This window comes from Andrographis paniculata, unplaced genomic scaffold, assembly GCF_009805555.1.
Source record: "Andrographis paniculata isolate CXL003 unplaced genomic scaffold, ASM980555v1 Contig86END, whole genome shotgun sequence".
In the NCBI taxonomy this organism is placed as follows: Eukaryota; Viridiplantae; Streptophyta; class Magnoliopsida; order Lamiales; family Acanthaceae; genus Andrographis; species Andrographis paniculata.
The window spans coordinates 6590760-6612265 of record NW_026137624.1 but is presented as its reverse complement, the minus strand read 5'-3'; the positions used below and the strand labels follow the sequence as shown (position 1 = coordinate 6612265).

Here is a 21506-nt window from a genome sequence, read left to right as displayed (position 1 = left end):
TACAGAGAGTATTATTTTATTAAAAACAATATAATAACAATTTGGATTTGAAAAAAATTAGTTTGAATTTAGTATTAAAATAATATTTGATAAGATATTTTGTGAGAAAAAAATATATATATATTTTTTTTGAAAAAAATAGAATTTAAATAGTAAAATTTGAGAAGATTTGGTTAAAGAAACAAACAAAGTTTTATAAATTTTAAATATATCCATATTAATAAAATCTATTTTATTTTCAGAAATAAATGCAAGTATTTGAAAAAGAAACACTACACACGTCTTAAAAAACCCATCCCGGCACCATTTCTCCACTCAAAACCCCCAAACTAAAAAAGAATAACAATAATAAATTAAATTAAAAAAGAAAAAATGAGTCTCACCATCTTCCTTTTCCTCCTCCTGACCTCCGCCGCCGCCGAACTCCGGCGGGGATTCTACTCGGAGAGTTGCCCGGCGGCAGAAACGATCGTCCGGGAGGTTCTCCGGCGAGCGATGGCCAGAGAAACCAGAAGCGCCGCGTCAGTGATGCGACTGCAATTCCATGACTGCTTCGTCAATGTATGTATACATATATATCTGTAATAACAATAACAATTTTGAGAGAGCGAGAATAAGATCGAGTAAATATTTTACATTTATATATTTTATAATTAATTTAATTAGGGCTGCGATGGATCGGTGCTGCTTGACGACACCGCCGAGATGGTCGGAGAGAAATCGTCGCTGTCGAATGTCGACTCGCTGCGGTCGTACGATGTTGTCGACGAGATTAAGGAAGCTCTGGAGGCGGCGTGCCCCGCCGTCGTTTCCTGCGCCGATATTCTCGTCATGGCTGCAAGAGATGCTGTTGCCCTGGTACTAGGGTTTCTTTCTCATTCCTTTACCTTTTGTCGAATTGAATTAACAAAGACTTACAAATCGCACCTTCTAGAAACTATTTCTTAACTGCGAAATGCATAGACACAGACATTCTTGGTTAGCAATGTCGGATGAATCGCTAAGCCGACGGAAAATTATTTGAATGTCCTTGAACGTTACGCCAAAAGGCGAAATTTCCTTACCACATAGGCCGATAGAAAGGTGTTCGAATTTCCTTGAATGTTACGCCGAGAGGCGAAATTTCCTCGGGAAGTAACTTGATTTTAGGCGAAACTCGACTTAAATTTACCCGTTATAACCTTCGGAGAAACTATCGATGTCTTAATTTCTTGTTTTCGACTTTGGACAGAGCGGGGGACCGAACTGGAAAGTAAAGCTCGGAAGAAAAGACAGCCTAACAGCAAGTCAAGAAGCGTCGGATGCGATAATGCCGAGCCCGCGAGCCGACGCTGCATCCCTAATCAATCTCTTCTCTGGATTCAACCTCAGTATTCGCGACCTCGTCGCCTTATCCGGGTCCCACTCAATCGGTCGAGCGAGGTGCTTCTCCATTGTTTTCCGGCTGTACAACCAATCGGGCAGCGGGCAACCCGACCCTGCAATCGACCCTACCTTCCGGGAGGAGCTCGACCAGCTCTGCCCACTGGGCGGTGACGAGGAGGTCACCGGGGGGATGGATGCGTCGCCGGAGAGATTCGATAACCAGTATTACAAAGATTTGGTCGACGGGAGGGGGTTCTTGAATTCAGACCAAACGCTGTATACATACCCGGAGACGAGAGGGTTCGTCGAGGAGTTCAGTAAGAATGAAGACGAGTTTTTTGCCGCGTTTGCGGAAGGAATGGTTAGGATGGGAGATCTGCAGTCGGGATTGCCAGGTGAGGTTCGGAAGAATTGTCGTTTCGTTAACGGGTACCGGCCAGACGAGGGGTTGGTGAAAGATTCCTGAGGTGGATACATTGATGTAATATCGAACGGTTACCTTGCATCGAGCAATAAAATTACTATGATGACAGAAAAAACATTGCGGTAAAGCATAGGAAAGTTTCATAATATAAATGTCGACTGTCATAATGTAAATCTAAGGATTCAACACTTAAAAGTAGCATTCGATCTAAAAACTCATTTTAGGCAGAAATAGGGAAAAAACAATGCCGAGTGTTGAGGATAATCATGAAATGGGCTTACGCGGTGGCGACGGATGGTTTCGAGGCTGCGGAGAGTTTGGATCTTCTCTTAGCCAGGCTCTCGCTGCGCTTGTCCCTTTGTTCCTTCAATCGGCTAGCGAGGAGTTTCTGGTACTCGGCTGCCTCCGACTTAGCTTTCGCGATTCTCTTCTTCTTGTCGGCGATTCTTGCTCGTTTCCTCTGCAGTGTCAGGGGAGTCACCAGCCTTTGAATCTTAGGAGCCTTGCTTACTTTCTTGCCTGTTTAATACAAAGTTATCAAACAAATTAGGTCTAAATGAATTCAAGAAGTGCATCTGAAATTAGTATTATGACGTACCGGATTTGGTGGTGAATGTTCGGCGGTATGTGTTGACATACTTTCTCACATCATCCTCCTTAGAGAGGTTGAAGAGCTTGCGGATCTTGGAAGCTCGTTTCGGACCTCTCATCCTAGGCTTCTCGGTATCGGTTAGTCCAGGGAGATCGTTCTCACCCTTTTTGACAATCACCAAGTTCAAAACAGACAGGTCGGGGCTAACAATACAGCCGCGAACAGATTTTCTCCTTCGCTCTCCATTTCTCCTCCCATAGCCACGGAAGCACGGTGTGCCTGGACATATGCACATTCATGGTTGAAATATTACCATAAGTTATCAACTTTTAATAAAAATTCTACCCTCAAGCGAAACTAGCTTTCTGCAAAATCAAATAGTGCGGATAACTGATTCCTGTTCAACATACCTCTGTGCAGCAAGAGTCTCACCCTACCAGGAGTTAACACACCCTGCTTCATGGGGAAACCTTGCTTGTCACAGCCTCCCATAATCTTGAACACATAGCCCTTGAACTCCTGGAATATCAATTCAACGGAACCATAAATGTAAGTGCTGTATCAATTACAAACAATCGACAAACATCTTCTTCTGGAGTGTGAATGTAGCTAAATTACCTCACCCAATGCGTCTCCATTGACCTCCTGGGAGATCCTCTTGTCAAAAAATGCCCGGCTGAAATCCCAATTAACGACGACATAAACTATGATCAGGTCTTAATGATACAATATATGTAAGTTGTATCCCAATTCTCATATACAAACTCATACGAGGGAGTGCAATCGAAATATGAAATTCATCCTACCAGTAGATGCAAAAGCTCTAAAATGTCATCAATGTGAATCCAAAACGACTCTATACTCTACCAAAACAAATCTTAAGATAAACGGAAAGACAATATAAGCTATGACAGGTATTACTTTTACCACATATGTAAATTGTATCTCAATTCTCAAATACAAACTCATGCGAGGTGATGTAAACGAATAATGAAATCCATCCTAACAGTAGATGCAAAAACTTGAAATTATCATTCATGTGAATCGAAAACTACTCCATACTCTCCGAAACAAATATCAATATAAACGCTAATTAATCAATCGCACGTTAACTACGCAGCCATATAAACACCAACGTAAAAAAATACATAACGAAACGAAGCAATAAATCACGCACTAAGGTAGCGAAATCAAAGAAAATGGAAATTAAATGCGTACAGCTTCTGGTCATCGTCAATCTCGAGCTTCTTCTGGCAGCCAGTGGTCGGATTCGCAATGTTGAACTATAAAAACACATCATACCGAATTTTACATCACACAATACGGAAATAAATCCAACTGATTCATAATGATACACAATTTGAAATCTTTCTGCGCTGCAAACCTTCATCGTCGATGCAGCAAGAAGAGGCCGCGGAGATGTGAACTATCGCTCCTAAACGCTCAGCCCCTGCAACGTAGCTAGGGTTTTTGAACGCGGCTGCAGGCTCTTTTATAGTCACTGTTAATTTGATTTGGGCCCTAATACAGCCCACTTTAACCCATTTTTTCAGGTCTAATTAAGGCCCGTTTGAAGGTATCTAATTACTTCTAATATTAAAATCAATACATAGTAATTTTTTTTAAAAAACTTATTTTAGAAGAAAAAAAAATAATACTACTATATTTTTATTGTAATATTTTTTCTAAATTATAATGATTTTTATTTGAAACCCTTAACCCTTTAATAGAATAAATTAATTTTTTATGTTTTTGGGCTTTCCTAAGTGGGCTCACGGCCCACAAAAAATTTATCATTACATCCTGTGCGTGATCATTTATGATTTTCTCTAAAATTTTGTAATTATTTTAAACAAGATTGTAAATTTACCAAATTAATAACTAAAACAATAAAAAATTCAATTAGAATTGCACGTTGAAATAATTTATAATTACCATAAAATCTAAAAGGTCGTTTATTCTCATTATTGTTACTGTTATTTTCATTGAGAAGTTTGGTCTTAATTTATATATTTTTAATATTATCATTTTGTTACTCTACAATTTTTTCTCTTAAAAAATAAATAAATAATTGAACGACGATTGTGGTGATATAAATATGTAGATTAATAGGCTTTTTCTCCGTCATTCCCCACTCAAGTGTTTCTCTCTCTAAAATCAGGAAACCCTCGCTCCCTCTCTCTCTCTAGGAACCGAAATCCATTTCCTTCCCCAAATCGGAATGGCGTCGCCGCGCGAGGAGAGTGTGTACATGGCGAAACTGGCGGAGCAGGCCGAGCGCTACGAGGAGATGGTGGAGTTTATGGAGAAGGTCGTCGGAGCAGCCGACGGCGACGAGCTAACCGTCGAGGAGCGGAACCTCCTCTCCGTGGCCTACAAGAACGTCATCGGCGCCAGGCGCGCTTCCTGGAGGATTATTTCCTCGATCGAGCAGAAGGAAGAGAGTCGCGGCAACGAGAACCATGTGTCGGCGATTAAAAGCTACAGATCCAAGATCGAGTCGGAGCTCTCCTCGATCTGCGACGGCATTCTGAAGCTCCTGGACACAAAACTCATCGGATCCGCTGGCACCGGCGACTCCAAGGTCTTTTACTTGAAGATGAAGGGCGATTACCATCGCTATTTAGCGGAGTTTAAGACTGGAGCCGAGCGAAAGGAAGCCGCTGAGAACACTCTCTCCGCCTACAAGTCTGCTCAGGTAACATTTCTGTTTGATTTATGTTCTCCTGGTTTTTGGATGTACAGTATGTGACCTCTCTACTAGAAAATGTGGAGAGATTAACGCCATAGATCAAAGCAATCCTAATTAGTTATTGTATGTTTAAACCTAATCGATGCCACTAATTTTCACATGAGTCTTACTTAACCAGTAAAAACTTTTGAACAAATATTATGAAGCACGCATGATTTCGGAAAATTATGTAATTAGGTTTTTCTGATGCTTAATTGATGATCTGCACCGGTATTATTTGTTTTTATGCAATTGAATTGATATATGAATTTAGAATACCTGCATCGGCCAGCTATGATTCTACTACGTTTTATGACCACATCTACCATGGAATTTCATATATTTTAGTATGACGATTGTATCAATGACTTAGTAATCATCTATCTGTTTCTCAGTCAGCTTTCTAATTTGTGAATTTAGAACAAAGAGAATTCGACTGCTTGATTTAAAATACTATTATTATAAGGTCAACTCGACTACTCTTGTTTTGCAGGACATAGCTAATGCTGAGCTGGCTCCAACTCATCCAATTCGTCTTGGCCTGGCACTGAATTTCTCGGTCTTTTACTACGAGATTCTGAACTCTCCTGATCGTGCTTGTAATCTCGCCAAACAGGTCTTAACCAAAACCAAACTTGTTACTATAATTAAACTTGTATATTTTGTTTAGTAGTAAATAAACGTTTAGCTACGCTACAGCAAATTGCAAAGTAGCCCTACATGAGATGCTAAAATGTTTGATAGGAGAAAATGATCGTGTTTTTGTAAAAAGCTCCCAAGAACCATGTGAATATGTAAGTTGCAGTATTGTAAGAAACACAACTAGGTATCTTCGGTCCTTTTTATCCACTAGGGATGTTTTGAACACCTTATATGATAATTACCAAATTTATAATCTACCTGCTGCCCTCCAATTTCTCTGTCGCAGTTTACAACGTTAAGATTAATATGAAAACAGGGATTGATCTGATAAATGGTTAATTGTCTACTCGAACTAATTACATTTGGTACTTTTCAAGGCTTTTGACGAGGCTATTGCTGAGCTTGACACTCTTGGGGAGGAGTCGTATAAAGACAGCACCCTGATTATGCAGCTACTCCGCGATAACCTTACTTTGTGGACTTCGGACATGCAGGTTAGTGACTTTCTGTTCTTTTTTATGTACTGCAAAAATGTGTGGATTGAGATATTGATATGAGTGCTGCTGCCCTTTTTTGCAGGACGATAACTCTGAGGAAATCAAGGAAGCACCTAAGCCTGATGCCGAGCAGTAATCTTTTTTACTTTTTTATTTTCTTGGTGTGTTGTTTAGGATTTGGATCTTTTTCTAATTTTCTATGATATATTCTGCTTTGTTTGAATGATGAACTGCTGCCTTTAGCATCTAGTTAGCCTGATGGTCAACTTCTACGATGACCTACTACTCGGTGATTGATGTCTTTTTATATCTCATCCTGTTGTGCTTTCTCACATTCCGTTTCTATTCTGAACACTAACATCTGTTCTGAATTCGGTTATGCAATCCATGCTTATTTATCTCCTTTCCGAAACCAAACCATATGTGCCATGGTTATATTGCTTGTGTAGTTTCCTTAGCACTGAGCTGACAACACACATTATCGACCGGCAATATATGCTGTGTTAATCGAAGCATGTGCTGACCATTTTGTGTCTCATATGTTTATATTTCACATTTCTGGAAAGGGCCTTCTTTTGTTAGGTTTTATTTTTGCTTATTTGAAAGTGTTTCTTTTCTCATGATATTGATAAATGAAAAGTGGTTTGGTGACTTTACAGTTGTAGTTGTATTTGGGTACACTGCACATTGCTTGGTTTCTTTGAATTAGAAAGTGGAATGGACTTTTGCAGAGTTTGATTTAGTCAGTCATAGATGCTGCTGCTTAAGTCAGTCGTGAGAGAAGATGCGTTTGGTGGATGGTTATTAATAATTAACTTTATTGTTATTATATTTTATTTAACTTCTTGGGTGTAGGCTATTATTCACTTGACTTTTGTATTTAATATATATATGCTTATTATAGTATAGCATAGCGTCTCGCCAGGAAAGCTTCTTTGGGCGGCTGCCTTTTGATTTAATAACTTCAGATTCTTCTATGCATGTTTTGCTTTTGTCAAATTGAATTTTCTAATATATGGCTTTGATTATGGCTCTGTTTAGACAGCAATTTTGTAACTTTATTATAGTTTGTTTCTTGTGATGAAAAGATATTGTTTGGGGGTTAAGTATTGAAATCAGAATAGTAAAACAATAAAAAATGAAATAGAGTTTTGGATTTTAAAAATAAAAAATAAAAAAAAAATTAAATAATGAAAAGTTTGTGGATCCAATCTATTTGAAGTGAAGTTTTTTCTTTTTGAAGAAAAAAGGGTATGTGATGTCATGGGTTTTTTTGAAGAAGTTAGATTATAGTTCCGAAAGTGTTAGTGGTTTATATATTTCTGGTTTGGTTCCAACAATTTTTATGTTTATTTTGCCTCAAATACTTAGATTATAGTTTGAAGTAAGCTTTAGGTCTTTATTTTATATATATATATTTTATTTTTTATTTATTAATTTTTTGCCATTTTGTCATGTATTAATAGAAAGTGTACATCAGCACAATAAAATATAAATATTAGTAAATGATATATAAAACTCTCCAAAAATTAAACATCAGTTATTTTATTAAATAAATGCGGCTGAGGAAATAGGCCCAGTAACGAAATAACTAGGCCTCCTTATTTGGGCCAGTTTTGGGCCCATTGGGTTAACATTTTGGGCCTTCTCAGGATCTAAATAATATCTGACCCAACCCTGTCGACTAAAATATATGATTTCGATCGTACGTGATAAAATATTGTGCCCAATAGTGCCACAAAAGAACCCAGCCATTTTGTCGAAATGAGAATTTTACAAAATACCATTGGGGTAGTATAAACTCCAAAAGGTAACAATCACTACAGTAAATAAAAATTGAATGAACAATTATATTTCTACGGTATTTGATTTTTTTGCTAATGTGTTTTAAATAGCATTTATTAAGAAACAGATAATATATTATTTATATTAATATAATATAATATAAATATAGCACAAGAAAATATTACATACTCATATAAAAAAAACATAATAGCGTGATGATTTCTCCAAATAAATAGTTTCAATGGCCTAGAAAACATAGATAAAAAAATACAGAAAACACTGATTAAAAAAAGAATAAGTTTTGAATATAAAATGTAATAAATTTGTTTGCATGAATCCAATAATAATAAGAATAAGAATAAGGAATCCTTTCAGTAATAAGGAGGGTAGATTAATAATGAAATCAGTTTAACGAAAATTCACCGCGACAACCAAATTCTATAAGCCTATCTTAAATTTACAGTCGCTTCTATACGCACACCCAACCATATAAAATAACCGCAGTAAAAAACCAAATCCGTTTACCCTCCCATAAAAAAAAAAAAAAAAAAAAAAAACACATCTTCTACTCAATGGACGACTGCGACCGCGACGGCGACGGCAGCTGCGATTCTTTCCGGTGAGACGAACCCTTCTTGATGGCCAGAAGTCCGCCGACTCGCCGGAACATCGTCTTCACCCGCCGGTGTTGCGTATTCTTATTCTGTAAGTTCGTATCATCGTACTCGTTGTTGAAAAACGTCTCCGTCGAGTTTTGCCGCTCCTGAATCTCGGCGTAGGAGAACGAATACCGCCGCTGCCGTTGGTTCGGAAACTTCCGTTTCGGCGTATGCGGCTCCGATTTCGGTGTCTCGGCATTCGTGTCGAAGATCGATCCCTTTAAGGCCTCGGCCTTATCGGGATCATCGTCTAGGATCCTCAGATTGAAGTCCTCGGGCTCGGTTAGTAGCTTTAGCGCGTCGAGGTTTAACGTGAACCCTTCGCTCGAGTGGCCGTCGTCATTTTTACGGTCATGATCGTTCTCGTACTCCGAACCATCGGAGTCTGGAGGCCCGTCGTGCATGTCCTTCGAGTCGAACTTCATCTCCGCCGAAGACGATGAGGATAGCATCCTCTTTAGTTGCTCGACGCTTTCTTGCGCCGCAGCCTCGTTGATTCTTAAACGCTCGTTTTCCTCAGTGAGAAAATGTATCGTACTCTCTTTTTCGACCAGAGCGTCTTTGAGTTGAGAATTCTCGTCTCGAGCAATTGCCGCGGCCGCTTTTGCGGCGTTCGCTTCGTTTAGAGCTTGTTTTAATAAATCTCGCGATCGATACATCTCGTCTTTTGCTGTTTTCGTCGAATTCTCGGCGATTTTCAATGCTTCCTCCATTCGAGCGGTTTCGTGCAACGCAATCGCTTTTTCTTCCTCAGCGCGCTTTATGCAAGTCACGAAACCCATTTCCTTCCCGTTCCACGCCATCAACGACTCCTCGACTTCGAACTTGAGTCGATCGACAGTGTTACGATGCACGTCAACTTCGCGGCGAGCTTCCTCCAATGCGCACTTCAACAACTCGACTCTCGTCGTGGAACGCTCGATCTCGACTTCCGCGGCGGCGAGTTTCTCCTTCGATTGTTTCGCTTCCGCGGCGACTTCTGTGAGCGCCATGACGAGGTCGTCCATCGCCTTGGCGCTCTTTTGCTCTGCGTCGAGCGCTTTTTTCCACTCGTGTTTTAGCAGATCCATTTCATCTTGCATTGCTTCCATTCGCGATATAGTGCTCTTTTCGCGCTCCCGAGCAACTTTAAGCTCGGGAGCGAGATTGTCATTGTCGTCCCCGCCGTCGTGGTCGCACAACGACTCCAACGTCCCGATCTTCTCGTACAACGACGCAATCTCGATTTTTGCCTCTTGCAACTCGAACTCGATGGCGTCTAACTCCCTCACCTTCGACGAGAGCGATTTCCCGACTCTCGACTCGGATTCCCTCCACCGCATGACCTCGCCTTCCAACTCTTTGATTCTTCTCTTGTTCTCTGTTTCGATCGTCTTTGCCTCCTTTTCTCGATCCTTTAATTCCTCCTTTAATCTCTTGATTATTTCCTCGTTCTCTGACAATCTCTCGAGATCCATCTCTAACGACTCGATCGTTTTGTCCTTTTCGGACAACGATTTCTTCAAGCTCTTGATCTCGTCCGTCAAATCCTCGACTTTCCTTGATTCGGCTAACTCCTTTTTCACCTCCTTAAGCTCTTCGACGAGCCTTTCCTTTTCCGACATCGCTCTCCTCAATTCATCGTCCATTGTTTCGATCACAATCGGATTCTACGTTGAAAATTTAGAATAAAAATGATAATTTATTAATTTGTAATGATAAGAACAACAAATTCCAGGACAAAACAATCGAAATGTCGATCAATAATGTATGTACATGAATTACCTCGAACAAATTTGGCTTCGAATCTCTAAATGACTTGTTATTGTTAGATTTAACGAGAGCCGTTGGATCAATCTGTGCACCTATTGAATCTCCCCTGCAAAAACTGGATGCAGAAAAGGTTCTAGAAAATACTGATGAATGACGACGACGACGACGACGATCTCCATCATTCTTTCCCCTAATTTCCACATGAGCCTCTGATCTACGATATTCAAAAAAATAAAAATTAAAAAAAAAAATTGAAAAAAAAAATTAAAAAAGACAAGGCGTTTGAAAAAACGAGGATCGGAAAAAAGTCCGATAAAATCTCTGTAACACAAACAAAAACTTATATACAGACAGAAATACCGACGGAGAAAATTGTGGAAGATATCGAACACCAAATGTAATAATTAATAATAATGCGATAAATTAAAATATATATATATATATATGCGTACCTTGATTTTGAACGCCACATGAATATTCTTCTTTCCTATCTTTGGAAAAATCTCTAACAGAGTCAGAAAGAGGACAGGAAAAATATTATTTGAAAAGATAAATTTCGGCGAAAATTACAGAAGCGCAACGGATTTATGATTAATCTGTGGAATTTTTTGTTCGAAGGTTGAGTTCAATCTGACTGTGTGAATTTGGTCTGTGTAATAATATATATATATATATATATATGTCTGTCTGAACAGAGGGGAGAGATTGAAGAAGACGATGCGAAGAAGGGTTACGTAAATCTCAAATTGCTAATAAAGAAAATCTGAATTAAGACTCTATTGTAATGTTTATTTAAGGATTTGTTTGTTTGCGTTTTATTTAAGGGTTTGATTAATTTAGTTTCTATCTTTTTTTATTATTCAATTATAATGATTTTTTTATTAAATACACTCTATCTTCTTTATTACCTAAATTTGTGCATATTTTCCTTTTCTGTTTATCTTGTCATTTTAAAAAATAAATAAATATACATTCATTAAAATTCTTATTTAAAAATTTGAGCGTATTTTTAAATAGTGAAAGGAATATTTAAAATTATATTTATAAGAAAAAACAAACAAACACAATTTTCCTTTTTAAAAAATTGTATAATATAAATTAAAGTATTTTCTATAGAAGTAATAAAAATATACAATACATTATCATAATTTATAATCATTTGTTAATTGTATATTTGTTTTTTATTACTTATTCATTTTGAAATATATTTTATTTTTATAGTTTTAAAAATACACATAATATTTTGGTAAATAATATAGTAGTAATTGAAACATTAAAATTAGAACATACGTAAACAAAGTCAAATAACATACAAACAAACACCGTCAATGTAAAGTCAGGGTTGAAATTTGAATTAATTAATACTTTTGGGGGTGTTTGAAAATGTCATGGTGGCTGGCCGGCAATTGTGACATAGGAATTTGTACTATTTCTTTATTTTTATTTCCCAAAATAAAAATAATAAAAAAATTGAAAATAAATATGTTGGGTGCTGTTAGAGAAGTCATGTGCCTGAGCCTCGAATGTTCCATTCATTTCCACGCTTTTCCATGCCAAATGTTAATTTTATTTTTAAATTTTAAAAACTTAATTTCATTAAAAAAAATAATAATAATAATTTAATATAAAAATATATTATTTATTATGGATATATTTTTCATATTTAAATAAAAATATTTATCAAAAATATCAAAGTGAATAAATTTATTATTTATTTAAAATACATGGAATACTGATACAATAATTAATTAAATACTATTATAGTATTAATAAATTAGGCTCATTTATTCAAGAACCCCTTATAGTATTAAGTAAGTATATTTATATTTCCTAATTTAAATGAAAATTATTTCTAAATATAATATATTCTTTAAAACATTCCTCGAATTAAGACTTCAAATATTTGGACAATTTTAAAAGCTTTCTACTATTTATCAACAATAATTGTTTTTTTTTTAAACATTAACTAATACATATTTTTTCATATAAAATATCACATAAAATATTTATATATATTATGTAAATATATGCATATATTATATATATTTTTACAACATTAATTAGAATGAAGTGTTGAAAATTTGTTGTTTGGTAAACATATCCCAAAAGTTTTTAGGTAAATATAGCCTAAGACTCTATTTATTAATAATTTTGAAAATTTTTATGTTATTCATATTAATATATATTTTTGAAAATATCAATTTTTTTTTGAAAAAAAAACAAAATATCACTTAAATATCCATTTTTTTTAAAAAAAAAAAAATATCACTTAAATATCCATTTTTTTATACTATTTTAAAAATTTTCCATTTTTTTTTTTTTTTGGTTTAAACCAGCCTAAATTCTTGAAAAGAAAAAATTAACAACGGGTCAATATTTTGCATATTAATTATATGGCCGGTCAAAAGGGGATGAAGCCCATTATACTGACTGGGGCCATTATAAAGATTGGTCCAATAAACACTAAAATTAAGGTCCATTACTATTGGGCCCAACAAAGGCCCATTTAGATTTAAATGAAAATTGAAAGCTTCAATTAAAATATTTTCGAAGTGTGCTAATGGCCTTCGTCACGTTTTAGCAGAGAGAGAGAGAAGAGGATGTGGCTGGTTTCTTCAGCGTCAATCCAGCTGGGATCCCACGAAGACGACGAAGGATCACATCACGGAAGAAGAAGAAGATACACGTAAAGCAATCGCTTCGCTTTGATCGGAATTTTTGTAATCCGATCGATTGAATCGATTTTCTCCGGAAATTTTTTTGCTATTTTGTAAAGATGTGGGTATTTTATTCGATCTCGCTACCGTTAACCCTAGGCATGGTAATCTTGACTCTTAAATACTTCGCCGGACCGGGCGTGCCGCGCTACGTGTTATTCACGGTTGGATACACTTGGTTCTGCTCGATTTCGGTCATCATTCTTGTCCCCGCCGACATTTGGACGGTATAATTTTACTTTGTTCTTGCTCGGTTTAATTTCTTGCGGTTGCATTTGCTTACGGAGTTTCTGTTCATTTAGGTTAATTTGTGTCTTTTTGGATGCTGGAATCAGAAATTTACTTTGCATGCATTTTTAGCTCAGAAATTTCGCAAAATTATTAGGTTAATGACTTTAGTTAAGCAATTTCACTTGAATCTAGTGAGAGCATTTAAGTAATGTACGTCCTGCTATAAATCAGAGATATAATTCATAGTTTTGTGCTCTCTAAGGCAAATTGGTATTTGTACTTCACAATCATGCCATATTACACTTTTTTGTTGTTGTTATTGTTCTGCAGGCTATAATTGGCCAGGATAGTACTGGAATCTCTTTCTTTTGGAGTTGGTCTTACTGGAGTACGTTTCTTCTTACGTGGTATGTGTTTTTGGAACTGGATATTCATTATGTTTGTTGATCTATATGGTAAAGATATTAACTGCTGACCATCACTACTCCCTTTTATTGATCCTAACTCTTTCCGTTTTTCAAATTTGTCTTTCTTGAAACATGTCAAACCTTATATGCCTGTTTGATTTGGCTGTTACCGATGTTGAAGGGATTAGCTTTCTAATTTCTGGTGAATGATAAAAGTTAATATTTAGTATGTAAAAAGGTAGAGAAGGAATTTTGTGTGCGTTATGCAATCATATGATTTTAATGGGAATTTGAAGCTATTTAAGAGCAAGTATATTTTGAATAATCCTCAACACTAGTAAGGAAGAAATTGATGGCAAAATATGATAGTGAATAAGGAGCTGAGCAAAAAGAGATTTGGAAAAAGGAGTGTGAGAAGAATGATCTCTTCTGCTGTTATGCCATTACAGAAACAAGAAATAAGAAATAATGATTCAATTTTTCTTCTAGTTCCATGCATCTGGTTTACAGCATAATTTGGCATTAGGTGGTTCATGCTTAGAGACTGTATTGTGATTTTAGGTCTAACCATCTAATTTTGCTTTCTTTATTTAAAGTATATCCAAAACAAAATCAGTAAGATTCTTCGATTATATTTGTAGGAATGGAGTCTTAACAGGGTTTTTCCTAATTATTTATACTTGTTACTTGCTAAGACTAGGATGTGCATTTATATTAATGCAAATTCTCTCATACCAACATGAATGAGCCCTTTATATTCTCTTCATGAACAGGCTTGCAGTGCCTCTCTTACAGGGTTATGAAGATGCGGGTGACTTTACTATGCAGGAAAGACTGAAGACTAGTGTACATGTGAACTTAATCTTCTATTCAATTGTGGGGGCCATTGGTATTTTTGGACTTATTCTCCTGATTAGTATGCGTAAAAATTGGTTGGTTTCTTCATCTCTTGGTAACAATATCTTTTCATTCTATATCTAATTTCTTTTGTTAATTAGGTGTTTTTGGACAGTAAACGTGTATCATATGTACCTAAACTATCCCTGTTATCTGATTTGAACTGAATGTTCCTTGTGTTTCTAGTGGTTTTTCTTTGCTATGCCATATGAAAGTGTTGGAACTACATAAACATGATTGGAATTTTCACTAATGAAAAAGTTCTCTCTTAGTCACGTTGGGTTGTTGTTGTTGTGGTTTTCTGTTGATTACTGAGCTTGAATCTGTATGTGCAAAATGAGTATAATGTATGCTGATTGGCCGGGAGTGATTGCTTCTTTGAACCCTATTTACATTTTTTTTTTTTGGCACGTAAGTTGTTCCACTAATTTTACAAATAAGTCACGAGATGGTTTCTGAATGATTGCATGCCAAAATCATGCCTACTTGCATTTGACACACGGTTCTCAGCATTTGAATGCTCGAAAAAAATTTTATGTTCATGTTAATCAAATTCTTGGATCAAAAAAAGTATATTCACTTACATATTTATTGTATATTTATTTTCATTTTATTCCTGGGTTCACTGGCAGGTTTGGTAGTAAAGGTATATTGGCATGGGCTATGGCTTGCTCAAATATATTTGGACTAGTGACTGGTGCTTTTCTTCTTGGTTTTGGATTGATTGAGATTCCAAAAAGCATTTGGAAAAATTCTGACTGGACCACTCGCCACAAGGTTCTCTCACACAAGATAGCCAAAACAGCCGTAAAACTTGATGACGCCCACAAGGAGCTATCAAACGCCATTGTGGTTAGTATTTATTGTAATTGTTGTTGATAACACTAATACTATATAATTTAATACATGTGACATTGATATACCTTTGCATTTGTATTTAAAAGGCTTGTATTTATAAACATACATACATTTGATAGATTCCTTGAAACATAAATGAAATTTTGTGCTTCCTCTTCCACATAAAGGTTATCTTATCCATTTAAGATTACAGGGTTGATTTTAGTTTGTTCTCTCGCCATGATGTATAATCTACATGTCTACACTTTAGTTCATTTAAGAAAGTCAAAAGGATGCCTATAAATGAAGCAAGAGCTGATTCCTCATTTCACACCTTTTTTTTTGGAACAACTAGGTTGCTCAGGCTACATCTAAACAGATGTCCAAGCGTGATCCACTACGGCCTTGTATGGATGTTATCGATAATATGGTCATGCAAATGGTACTCTATTATTATTATTTCTAATATATCTTCACAGGGTGCATTTCATGTTATTATGTGTTGCCTGGATTTTAATTTGATTTTCTATCACCAGTTTAAAGAAGATCCTTCCTTCAAACCACAAGGGGGTCGATTGGGAGAAAATGACATGGACTACGATACAGATGAGAAGTCAATGGCAGCACTAAGGCGACATCTACGAAGGGCTCGAGAAGATTACTATAGATGCAAAAGGTCTAGTTATGGACAAAGGCTTGTGATGTTTCATGATGCTGCACTTCTTAATTAGTGTGCACTTACAGTATTTTGGGTTGTCATTTCATATTCACACGTGCTACTTGTTTGTCATTTGTATTATCTTTTGACTTTTAAGGTTATTTATGATATAAATATATTGTTCCCATTTTTACGTTCCTAGTATGTTGATATGGTTGTTCCATTGATCATGTCAAAGCCTAATGAATCACTTCTTGTTTTGCAGTGAATACTTGTCTTATGTTACAGAAGCTCTGGAATTAGAGGATACAATAAAGAACTACGAAAGACGCGATATGACTGGATGGTTTGCACAATACCCATCTTACCTTTTAGATTTATTCAACCCATATTCTTCAACTTCAAATTTTGTTTGAACAGTTATGCTACCAGTTATTCTGCATTTTTTACATCAAATTGAGACGTGGGTTTACAGGGGAAAAAAAACGAATAAAGAAAAGGAAAATTTGGGTTTGAGGGCTGTATTACTATAATTCATTGATTAATACCCATCATATGATTAACCATACAGTATTCAACTCTAGTGTTGTACTGTTGATTAGTTCTTGGTGCTACTCTGCAACATAAACAGTTATATTGTGTTGTGGACTTCTTATAATCGCTGCTCTTAAAATGAGTTTGTATTTTATTTTGTATTCTCAATAAACTATATATTGTGTAACTCCAGTTTAACGCTCAAATAAGTTTACTTACTAACTTTTTATGCACAGGAAGTTTGTCTCTAGCTTCAGACCAGAACGCAGTGGTACATTAGGGCAATTTCTCGACATGGCAGGTCATAATTTTGAATCTGCTTGGTGAATTAGAGCATTAGTGGACAAAAAATAAAGGGATAGTTCATGGTTAATATTTGATTGCTTTAGTTCACTCCCATATGATGCATGAGATATATTACGTTTCTTTACCTTTATTTTTATTCTGTTCAGCAAAAAATGTTTGGATTAATCATACTTGGCAATATGTTTTTACCATTTATCTGGATTTTAAGTATAATATATTATTCTTGGAACTTATTTATTTTTAAATAATGGTGTTATATCTTTGTCATTCAGTTACTCACCGCTGAGGTTAGGCTTCTAACATGTTTCTTCTTTTACTCCCCAGAGTTAATATGGCGCTGTATCTTACGAAATCAGGTGCAAAAGGTCTTTGCTGTCATTCTTGGTTGCATGTCAGCTGCCATACTCGTGGCTGAGGCCACTATGCTAACTAGCGGAGTTGATTTATCTTTATTTTCCATCCTTATAAAATCCGTTGGAAGTGATGAGGTTCTAGTTCAGGTACAAACACTCACTTCTCCATGGTTCTTTACTCTGTTGCACATAATCGTTAGCAGGATACACCAGAATAATACATTCTACTTGATGTTGCGTAATTTTGAATGTGATTTGATATTTTTGCATTGTTTTGGAAATTGTAGAAACTTGAATGAAAAATAGGTGTTATATTTTAATTGAGAATTAGATTTTGATGTAACTATGAAATCAATATTTCATGATCATTTATGGCTTATCTCAACTCATCTCATTTTCTTATATAGTTCATTGCTTTCTAACGGAAATTTCCGAAATTTCATTTTTGTAATTGATCTACTTCAGTCCAATTTACAGGTCCTAGTGCTCATATCTTCATCAAATTTTCTCTTATGTTATACGAGTGTGCACATTACTTGTTGATTCCTCTTCTTATCATAGATCATTTCCTTGTTATAATCTGCAACCCAAACCGTAAATATGTCTTGCTTGAAGATTCTCCCATCTCTTATTTGCCTACGATGACAGGTGATGGCATTTCTTCCACTGATGTTCATGTGCGTATGTACTTATTATTCACTTTTCAAAGTCGGGAGGCTCATGTTTTACTCATTGACACCAAGCCAGTCCAGCGCTGTAAGCTTGCTAATGATATGCTCGTAAGTTTCCTTTTTCCTCTAATATTTGTCCAAACCACAGTTTAAGCTTGCGTTACTCAGGTATTTGTTTCGATATTTGCAGGATGGTTGCCCGTTATGCTCCCCCAATTTCATATAATTTTCTAAATCTCATCAGTCTTGGCAGCGGAAAGAGAACCATTTTTGAGAAGGTCAGCACTCTGAGTTTTATTTATATGTATCTCTATCTGCTTCATAGACGATTTCTTAAAATAATCTTCTGCCTTGTTTGATTTTAGCGTATGGGAAAGATCGACGACGCCGTGCCGTTCTTCGGAGATGGATTCAACCGAATTTACCCCCTTATCATGGTTATTTATACAATCCTAGTAGCGAGCAACTTCTTCGACAGAATCATAAGTTTCTTCGGCAACTGGAAGATTTTCCGATTTCAAAAGGACGTCACCGATGACATGGATGGATTCGACCCGTCTGGCTTACTCATTCTGCAAAAAGGTAAAACCCGATTCTCCTCGATCGTTACACTCCATAAATCATCTTCCCACTTACAATGTTATATTGTGTCGAAACTTCCACAGAAAGGATGTGGCTGGAACAAGGTCTCAAAGTCGGCGAACACGTCATTCCACTGGCCAGAAACTTCAACGGTTCGACAATCGACGTGGAGTCGGGCAGCAACGAAATCGACAACATAATCGAAATGAAGGAGTCCTCCGACTTGATCAGGGACGATAAAAAGGGGACCTCGTCGTCTAAGTATTCGGGGACCAAAGAAGCCATGAGCGCCAAATACACGGCGATCCGGGAGCAATCGAAGTCGACGACGCACGCCAACCATCCCGTTGAGAGCATCGCTTCCACGAAGGTCTCGTTGCTCGATTCCGACGCGGCTCAATCGGGCAACCCCAACCGGATCCCGTTGGCGCTGGCGTCGAAATGGGCTTTTATGAAACAGGGATTCCAATCATTCAAAGACAAAATTGAGGCCAAGAAGCTGTTGCCGCTGCGCCCGGCGGCGGCGCAGGAGACCAATCGGCCTAGCCGTGTCCCGTCCTCCGAATCACTCGACGAGATTTTTCAGAAACTCAAACGCCCGGCAGATGATCGACACGACAGCGATAGCGACAACGATAGCCTCGGAGTCCAAGGTTCAAGCCGAGACAGGTGACATTAGTTATAACTATGAAGAATATATATATATATATGTATACGTATATGATGATTCCTCATTGTTGTAGAGATAGAAAATTGAAAGCAAAGCCAGCCTCTGTAATATACAGAAAACCTTATTTCTGTTGCTTGACAATTTTTTTGGTATGGTGAATGAAAAAATGGGTCGTAGTCGGGGTCGGGTTCGGGTAGGGTCCTGAGATGAGTGGGCCAGATGGACAGAAAAAGTAGGGGTGGAATATTATTTTGGCAAACAAAACGAATACTTGAAAATTGGCATCAACTAGTGTTTTTTTAAAAATTATTAAATTAAATAGTTTTTATTTATTTAAAATATTATAAAAGTATTTTATTTTATATGAAATACTATAGTATTTAATACATATTTAAATTGAAATTTATATTTATTTTTGCTATTTTAAAATGTATTTCGGAGTATTTCCTAAACATTTCTGATGACAACCTTAGATTTTGGTCTTGTGATTGTGAGGCCTTTTTGGTCGATTTTGGCAAGTGTCCATTGTCCAATAGCGACTATTGATTTGTCTATATAAATCATTTGGGGTTTAGATTTTTTTTTCCGTAGAGATTTAAATAGTAAAAATTTTGATGGAATAATTGTATGATGTGATCTAAATAGATGTTAATATAATATTTTGAATATAAAATTGATTTTTTAAATTATATAAAAAATGAAAATAAATATTTGATTTGATCTTATTCAGGAATTTTTTATTTTTTTTTTATGAATAGTGAAAATATTAAGAAATATGATAAAAGAACACATAGTAAACTTTTCTTATTTATTTTGTTTTGGGAGCTTGGATTTTTCGGAGTTCTGTTTTATTTTATTATTTAATAGTGATTTATGATATTATGTAAAAAAAAAAAGTATTGCATATTAAAAAAAATAAAATTGAATCTTTACAAAAATACTCTACATTATTGTATATACAACAATTAATAAATAGGATGAGACTACATACGATATTTTTAAGATTAAATAAAATATTATATATATATATATATGCTAAACAAACCCTTAAAACATTTTTTTTTTTTCAAATTATTAGTTACCCTTTCAAATGAATTCATTGCATGCACTAAACCTCCCCCTAAACCCTAATCTATTTTATTTAATGGAATAAAGCTTATGATTTATTTTTAATACAAATAACATACGTGTATTGAATTAGTGGGCCCTAGTTGCTACCTATCATTTGGCCCACATACACAGAGGTGGCCCACTTAACCACTTTTTACTTTTTTTGAATTGGTGTGGGCCCATTAAGGGAATCCTTTGCAATTTCTGACACCACCTACTGCCAAACTACTCTATTGCTTCTTTTTCATATATACTTTTCAAATATGATCATTTTATATATATATATATATATTGGAAATTAAAAAAAATATTAATTTCAGATCTTAATAAATAAATTTAGTGAAGTTTATCCATATTATGATGAATTAAAAAAATATTATTATTATTGTTATTTAATTAAGTTATTCTTGTAGAGAAAAAATTATTTTTTCATAATTATATGATATGACGTACATATATAATATTAATATTTAAAATTCCATTATATATATATATATATAAAATAATAATACATACATACATACATATCTTGGGTGGAGAAAGTATTGTCTTTAACCACAAGAGAGCGTCATACACTGTAAAATGCTATAAGAACAATGAGCTAGATATAAAATTATGTCTGTTTATTTTTGTTTGAATTTTGATTAAAATAATATTTAATTGTAATATTTTATAAAAAATTAAAATATATATTTTTATTAAAAATAGTGTGAAGAAAATAGTTTCGATTTTTATTTGAAATCTAAATCAAATACATCACTATTCCTTGGGTCTGTTTGTTTGGGGGTTTGAATTTTGAGTTGGAATTTGAATAGTAAATATTTTGAATTTGAATAGTTGTATGAAGTGATATAAATAGGTGTTCATGTGATGTTTTGAACGTAAAATTGATTTTTAGTATAATATAAAAAATAAAAAATAAGTGTTTTGATGTTTTTGGGGGAAAAAAAAAAGGATGAATAGTGAAAATCTAATCCAATCCTCCAAACAAACACACATAATTAACTACAATAAAAGGTGACACTTATAAAAAAAATTAATCTTATATAATAATAATAATAATAACATTTTCAATTAAGTATAAAC

The 21506-nt window shown here is 35.4% G+C and overlaps 5 protein-coding genes across 8 annotated transcripts; 3 read left to right on the top strand and 2 right to left on the bottom strand.

Annotated features, from left to right (window-relative positions):
* The first annotated feature begins 277 nt into the window (after nucleotides 1-277).
* Nucleotides 278-1987, top strand: LOC127242212 (peroxidase 17). Its single transcript, XM_051261670.1, has 3 exons — nucleotides 278-561; nucleotides 667-858; nucleotides 1232-1987. The coding sequence occupies exons 1-3, from the start codon at nucleotides 373-375 to the stop codon at nucleotides 1829-1831; spliced, it is 981 nt and encodes a 326-aa protein (XP_051117627.1). The 5' UTR covers nucleotides 278-372; the 3' UTR covers nucleotides 1832-1987.
* Nucleotides 1913-3875, bottom strand: LOC127242213 (40S ribosomal protein S6). Its single transcript, XM_051261671.1, has 6 exons — nucleotides 3766-3875; nucleotides 3600-3664; nucleotides 3000-3057; nucleotides 2792-2900; nucleotides 2388-2660; nucleotides 1913-2308 (listed from the first exon to the last, which is right to left on the bottom strand). The coding sequence occupies exons 1-6, from the start codon at nucleotides 3769-3771 to the stop codon at nucleotides 2067-2069; spliced, it is 753 nt and encodes a 250-aa protein (XP_051117628.1). The 5' UTR covers nucleotides 3772-3875; the 3' UTR covers nucleotides 1913-2066.
* A 617-nt stretch (nucleotides 3876-4492) lies between these two features.
* Nucleotides 4493-6654, top strand: LOC127242160 (14-3-3-like protein 16R). The gene is made up of 4 exons (XM_051261586.1): nucleotides 4493-5079; nucleotides 5606-5728; nucleotides 6132-6248; nucleotides 6334-6654. The coding sequence occupies exons 1-4, from the start codon at nucleotides 4603-4605 to the stop codon at nucleotides 6385-6387; spliced, it is 771 nt and encodes a 256-aa protein (XP_051117543.1). The 5' UTR covers nucleotides 4493-4602; the 3' UTR covers nucleotides 6388-6654.
* Nucleotides 6655-8387: 1733 nt separating this feature from the next.
* LOC127242204 (putative WEB family protein At1g65010, chloroplastic) lies at nucleotides 8388-11180 on the bottom strand. Its single transcript, XM_051261659.1, has 3 exons — nucleotides 10900-11180; nucleotides 10460-10661; nucleotides 8388-10344 (listed from the first exon to the last, which is right to left on the bottom strand). The coding sequence occupies exons 1-3, from the start codon at nucleotides 10917-10919 to the stop codon at nucleotides 8602-8604; spliced, it is 1965 nt and encodes a 654-aa protein (XP_051117616.1). The 5' UTR covers nucleotides 10920-11180; the 3' UTR covers nucleotides 8388-8601.
* Nucleotides 11181-13002: 1822 nt separating this feature from the next.
* On the top strand, nucleotides 13003-19500 carry LOC127242177 (uncharacterized). Of its 4 annotated transcripts, XM_051261613.1 has the most exons (14): nucleotides 13003-13133; nucleotides 13264-13391; nucleotides 13726-13802; nucleotides 14576-14734; nucleotides 15332-15551; nucleotides 15892-15978; nucleotides 16073-16212; nucleotides 16460-16540; nucleotides 16965-17029; nucleotides 17359-17534; nucleotides 18036-18166; nucleotides 18249-18336; nucleotides 18424-18640; nucleotides 18724-19500. In XM_051261613.1, the coding sequence occupies exons 2-14, from the start codon at nucleotides 13266-13268 to the stop codon at nucleotides 19311-19313; spliced, it is 2157 nt and encodes a 718-aa protein (XP_051117570.1). In that variant the 5' UTR covers nucleotides 13003-13133; nucleotides 13264-13265; the 3' UTR covers nucleotides 19314-19500. The 4 variants fall into 4 exon arrangements, with proteins under 4 accessions (XP_051117570.1, XP_051117569.1, XP_051117571.1 ...); XM_051261612.1 differs by having other exon boundaries at nucleotides 13004-13391; nucleotides 18724-19499; XM_051261614.1 differs by lacking the exons at nucleotides 13003-13133; nucleotides 13264-13391 and having other exon boundaries at nucleotides 14598-14734; nucleotides 18724-19499.
* Nucleotides 19501-21506: the final 2006 nt, after the last annotated feature.

Excerpts from the sequence above, each read along its gene's own strand:
- LOC127242177 (XM_051261612.1), top strand. The coding sequence starts at position 13,224 with ATGTGGGTATTTTATTCGATCTCGCTACCGTTAACCCTAGGCATGGTA. Across the intron at positions 16,213-16,459 it reads GATTACTATAGATGCAAAAG|TGAATACTTGTCTTATGTTA; the intron begins GTCTAGTTATGG and ends CTTGTTTTGCAG. Across the intron at positions 18,337-18,423 it reads AGAGAACCATTTTTGAGAAG|CGTATGGGAAAGATCGACGA; the intron begins GTCAGCACTCTG and ends GTTTGATTTTAG.
- LOC127242213 (XM_051261671.1), bottom strand. Across the intron at positions 2,901-2,999 it reads ATGGAGACGCATTGGGTGAG|GAGTTCAAGGGCTATGTGTT; the intron begins GTAATTTAGCTA and ends TTGATATTCCAG. Across the intron at positions 2,661-2,791 it reads GAGACTCTTGCTGCACAGAG|GCACACCGTGCTTCCGTGGC; the intron begins GTATGTTGAACA and ends GCATATGTCCAG.
- LOC127242212 (XM_051261670.1), top strand. The coding sequence starts at position 373 with ATGAGTCTCACCATCTTCCTTTTCCTCCTCCTGACCTCCGCCGCCGCC. Across the intron at positions 562-666 it reads TCCATGACTGCTTCGTCAAT|GGCTGCGATGGATCGGTGCT; the intron begins GTATGTATACAT and ends TAATTTAATTAG. Across the intron at positions 859-1,231 it reads CAAGAGATGCTGTTGCCCTG|AGCGGGGGACCGAACTGGAA; the intron begins GTACTAGGGTTT and ends GACTTTGGACAG.
- LOC127242204 (XM_051261659.1), bottom strand. The coding sequence starts at position 10,919 with ATGTGGCGTTCAAAATCAAG. Across the intron at positions 10,662-10,899 it reads ATGTGGCGTTCAAAATCAAG|ATCAGAGGCTCATGTGGAAA; the intron begins GTACGCATATAT and ends TGAATATCGTAG. Across the intron at positions 10,345-10,459 it reads CGAAGCCAAATTTGTTCGAG|AATCCGATTGTGATCGAAAC; the intron begins GTAATTCATGTA and ends TTTTCAACGTAG.
- LOC127242160 (XM_051261586.1), top strand. The coding sequence starts at position 4,603 with ATGGCGTCGCCGCGCGAGGAGAGTGTGTACATGGCGAAACTGGCGGAG. Across the intron at positions 5,080-5,605 it reads CCGCCTACAAGTCTGCTCAG|GACATAGCTAATGCTGAGCT; the intron begins GTAACATTTCTG and ends CTTGTTTTGCAG. Across the intron at positions 5,729-6,131 it reads CTTGTAATCTCGCCAAACAG|GCTTTTGACGAGGCTATTGC; the intron begins GTCTTAACCAAA and ends GTACTTTTCAAG.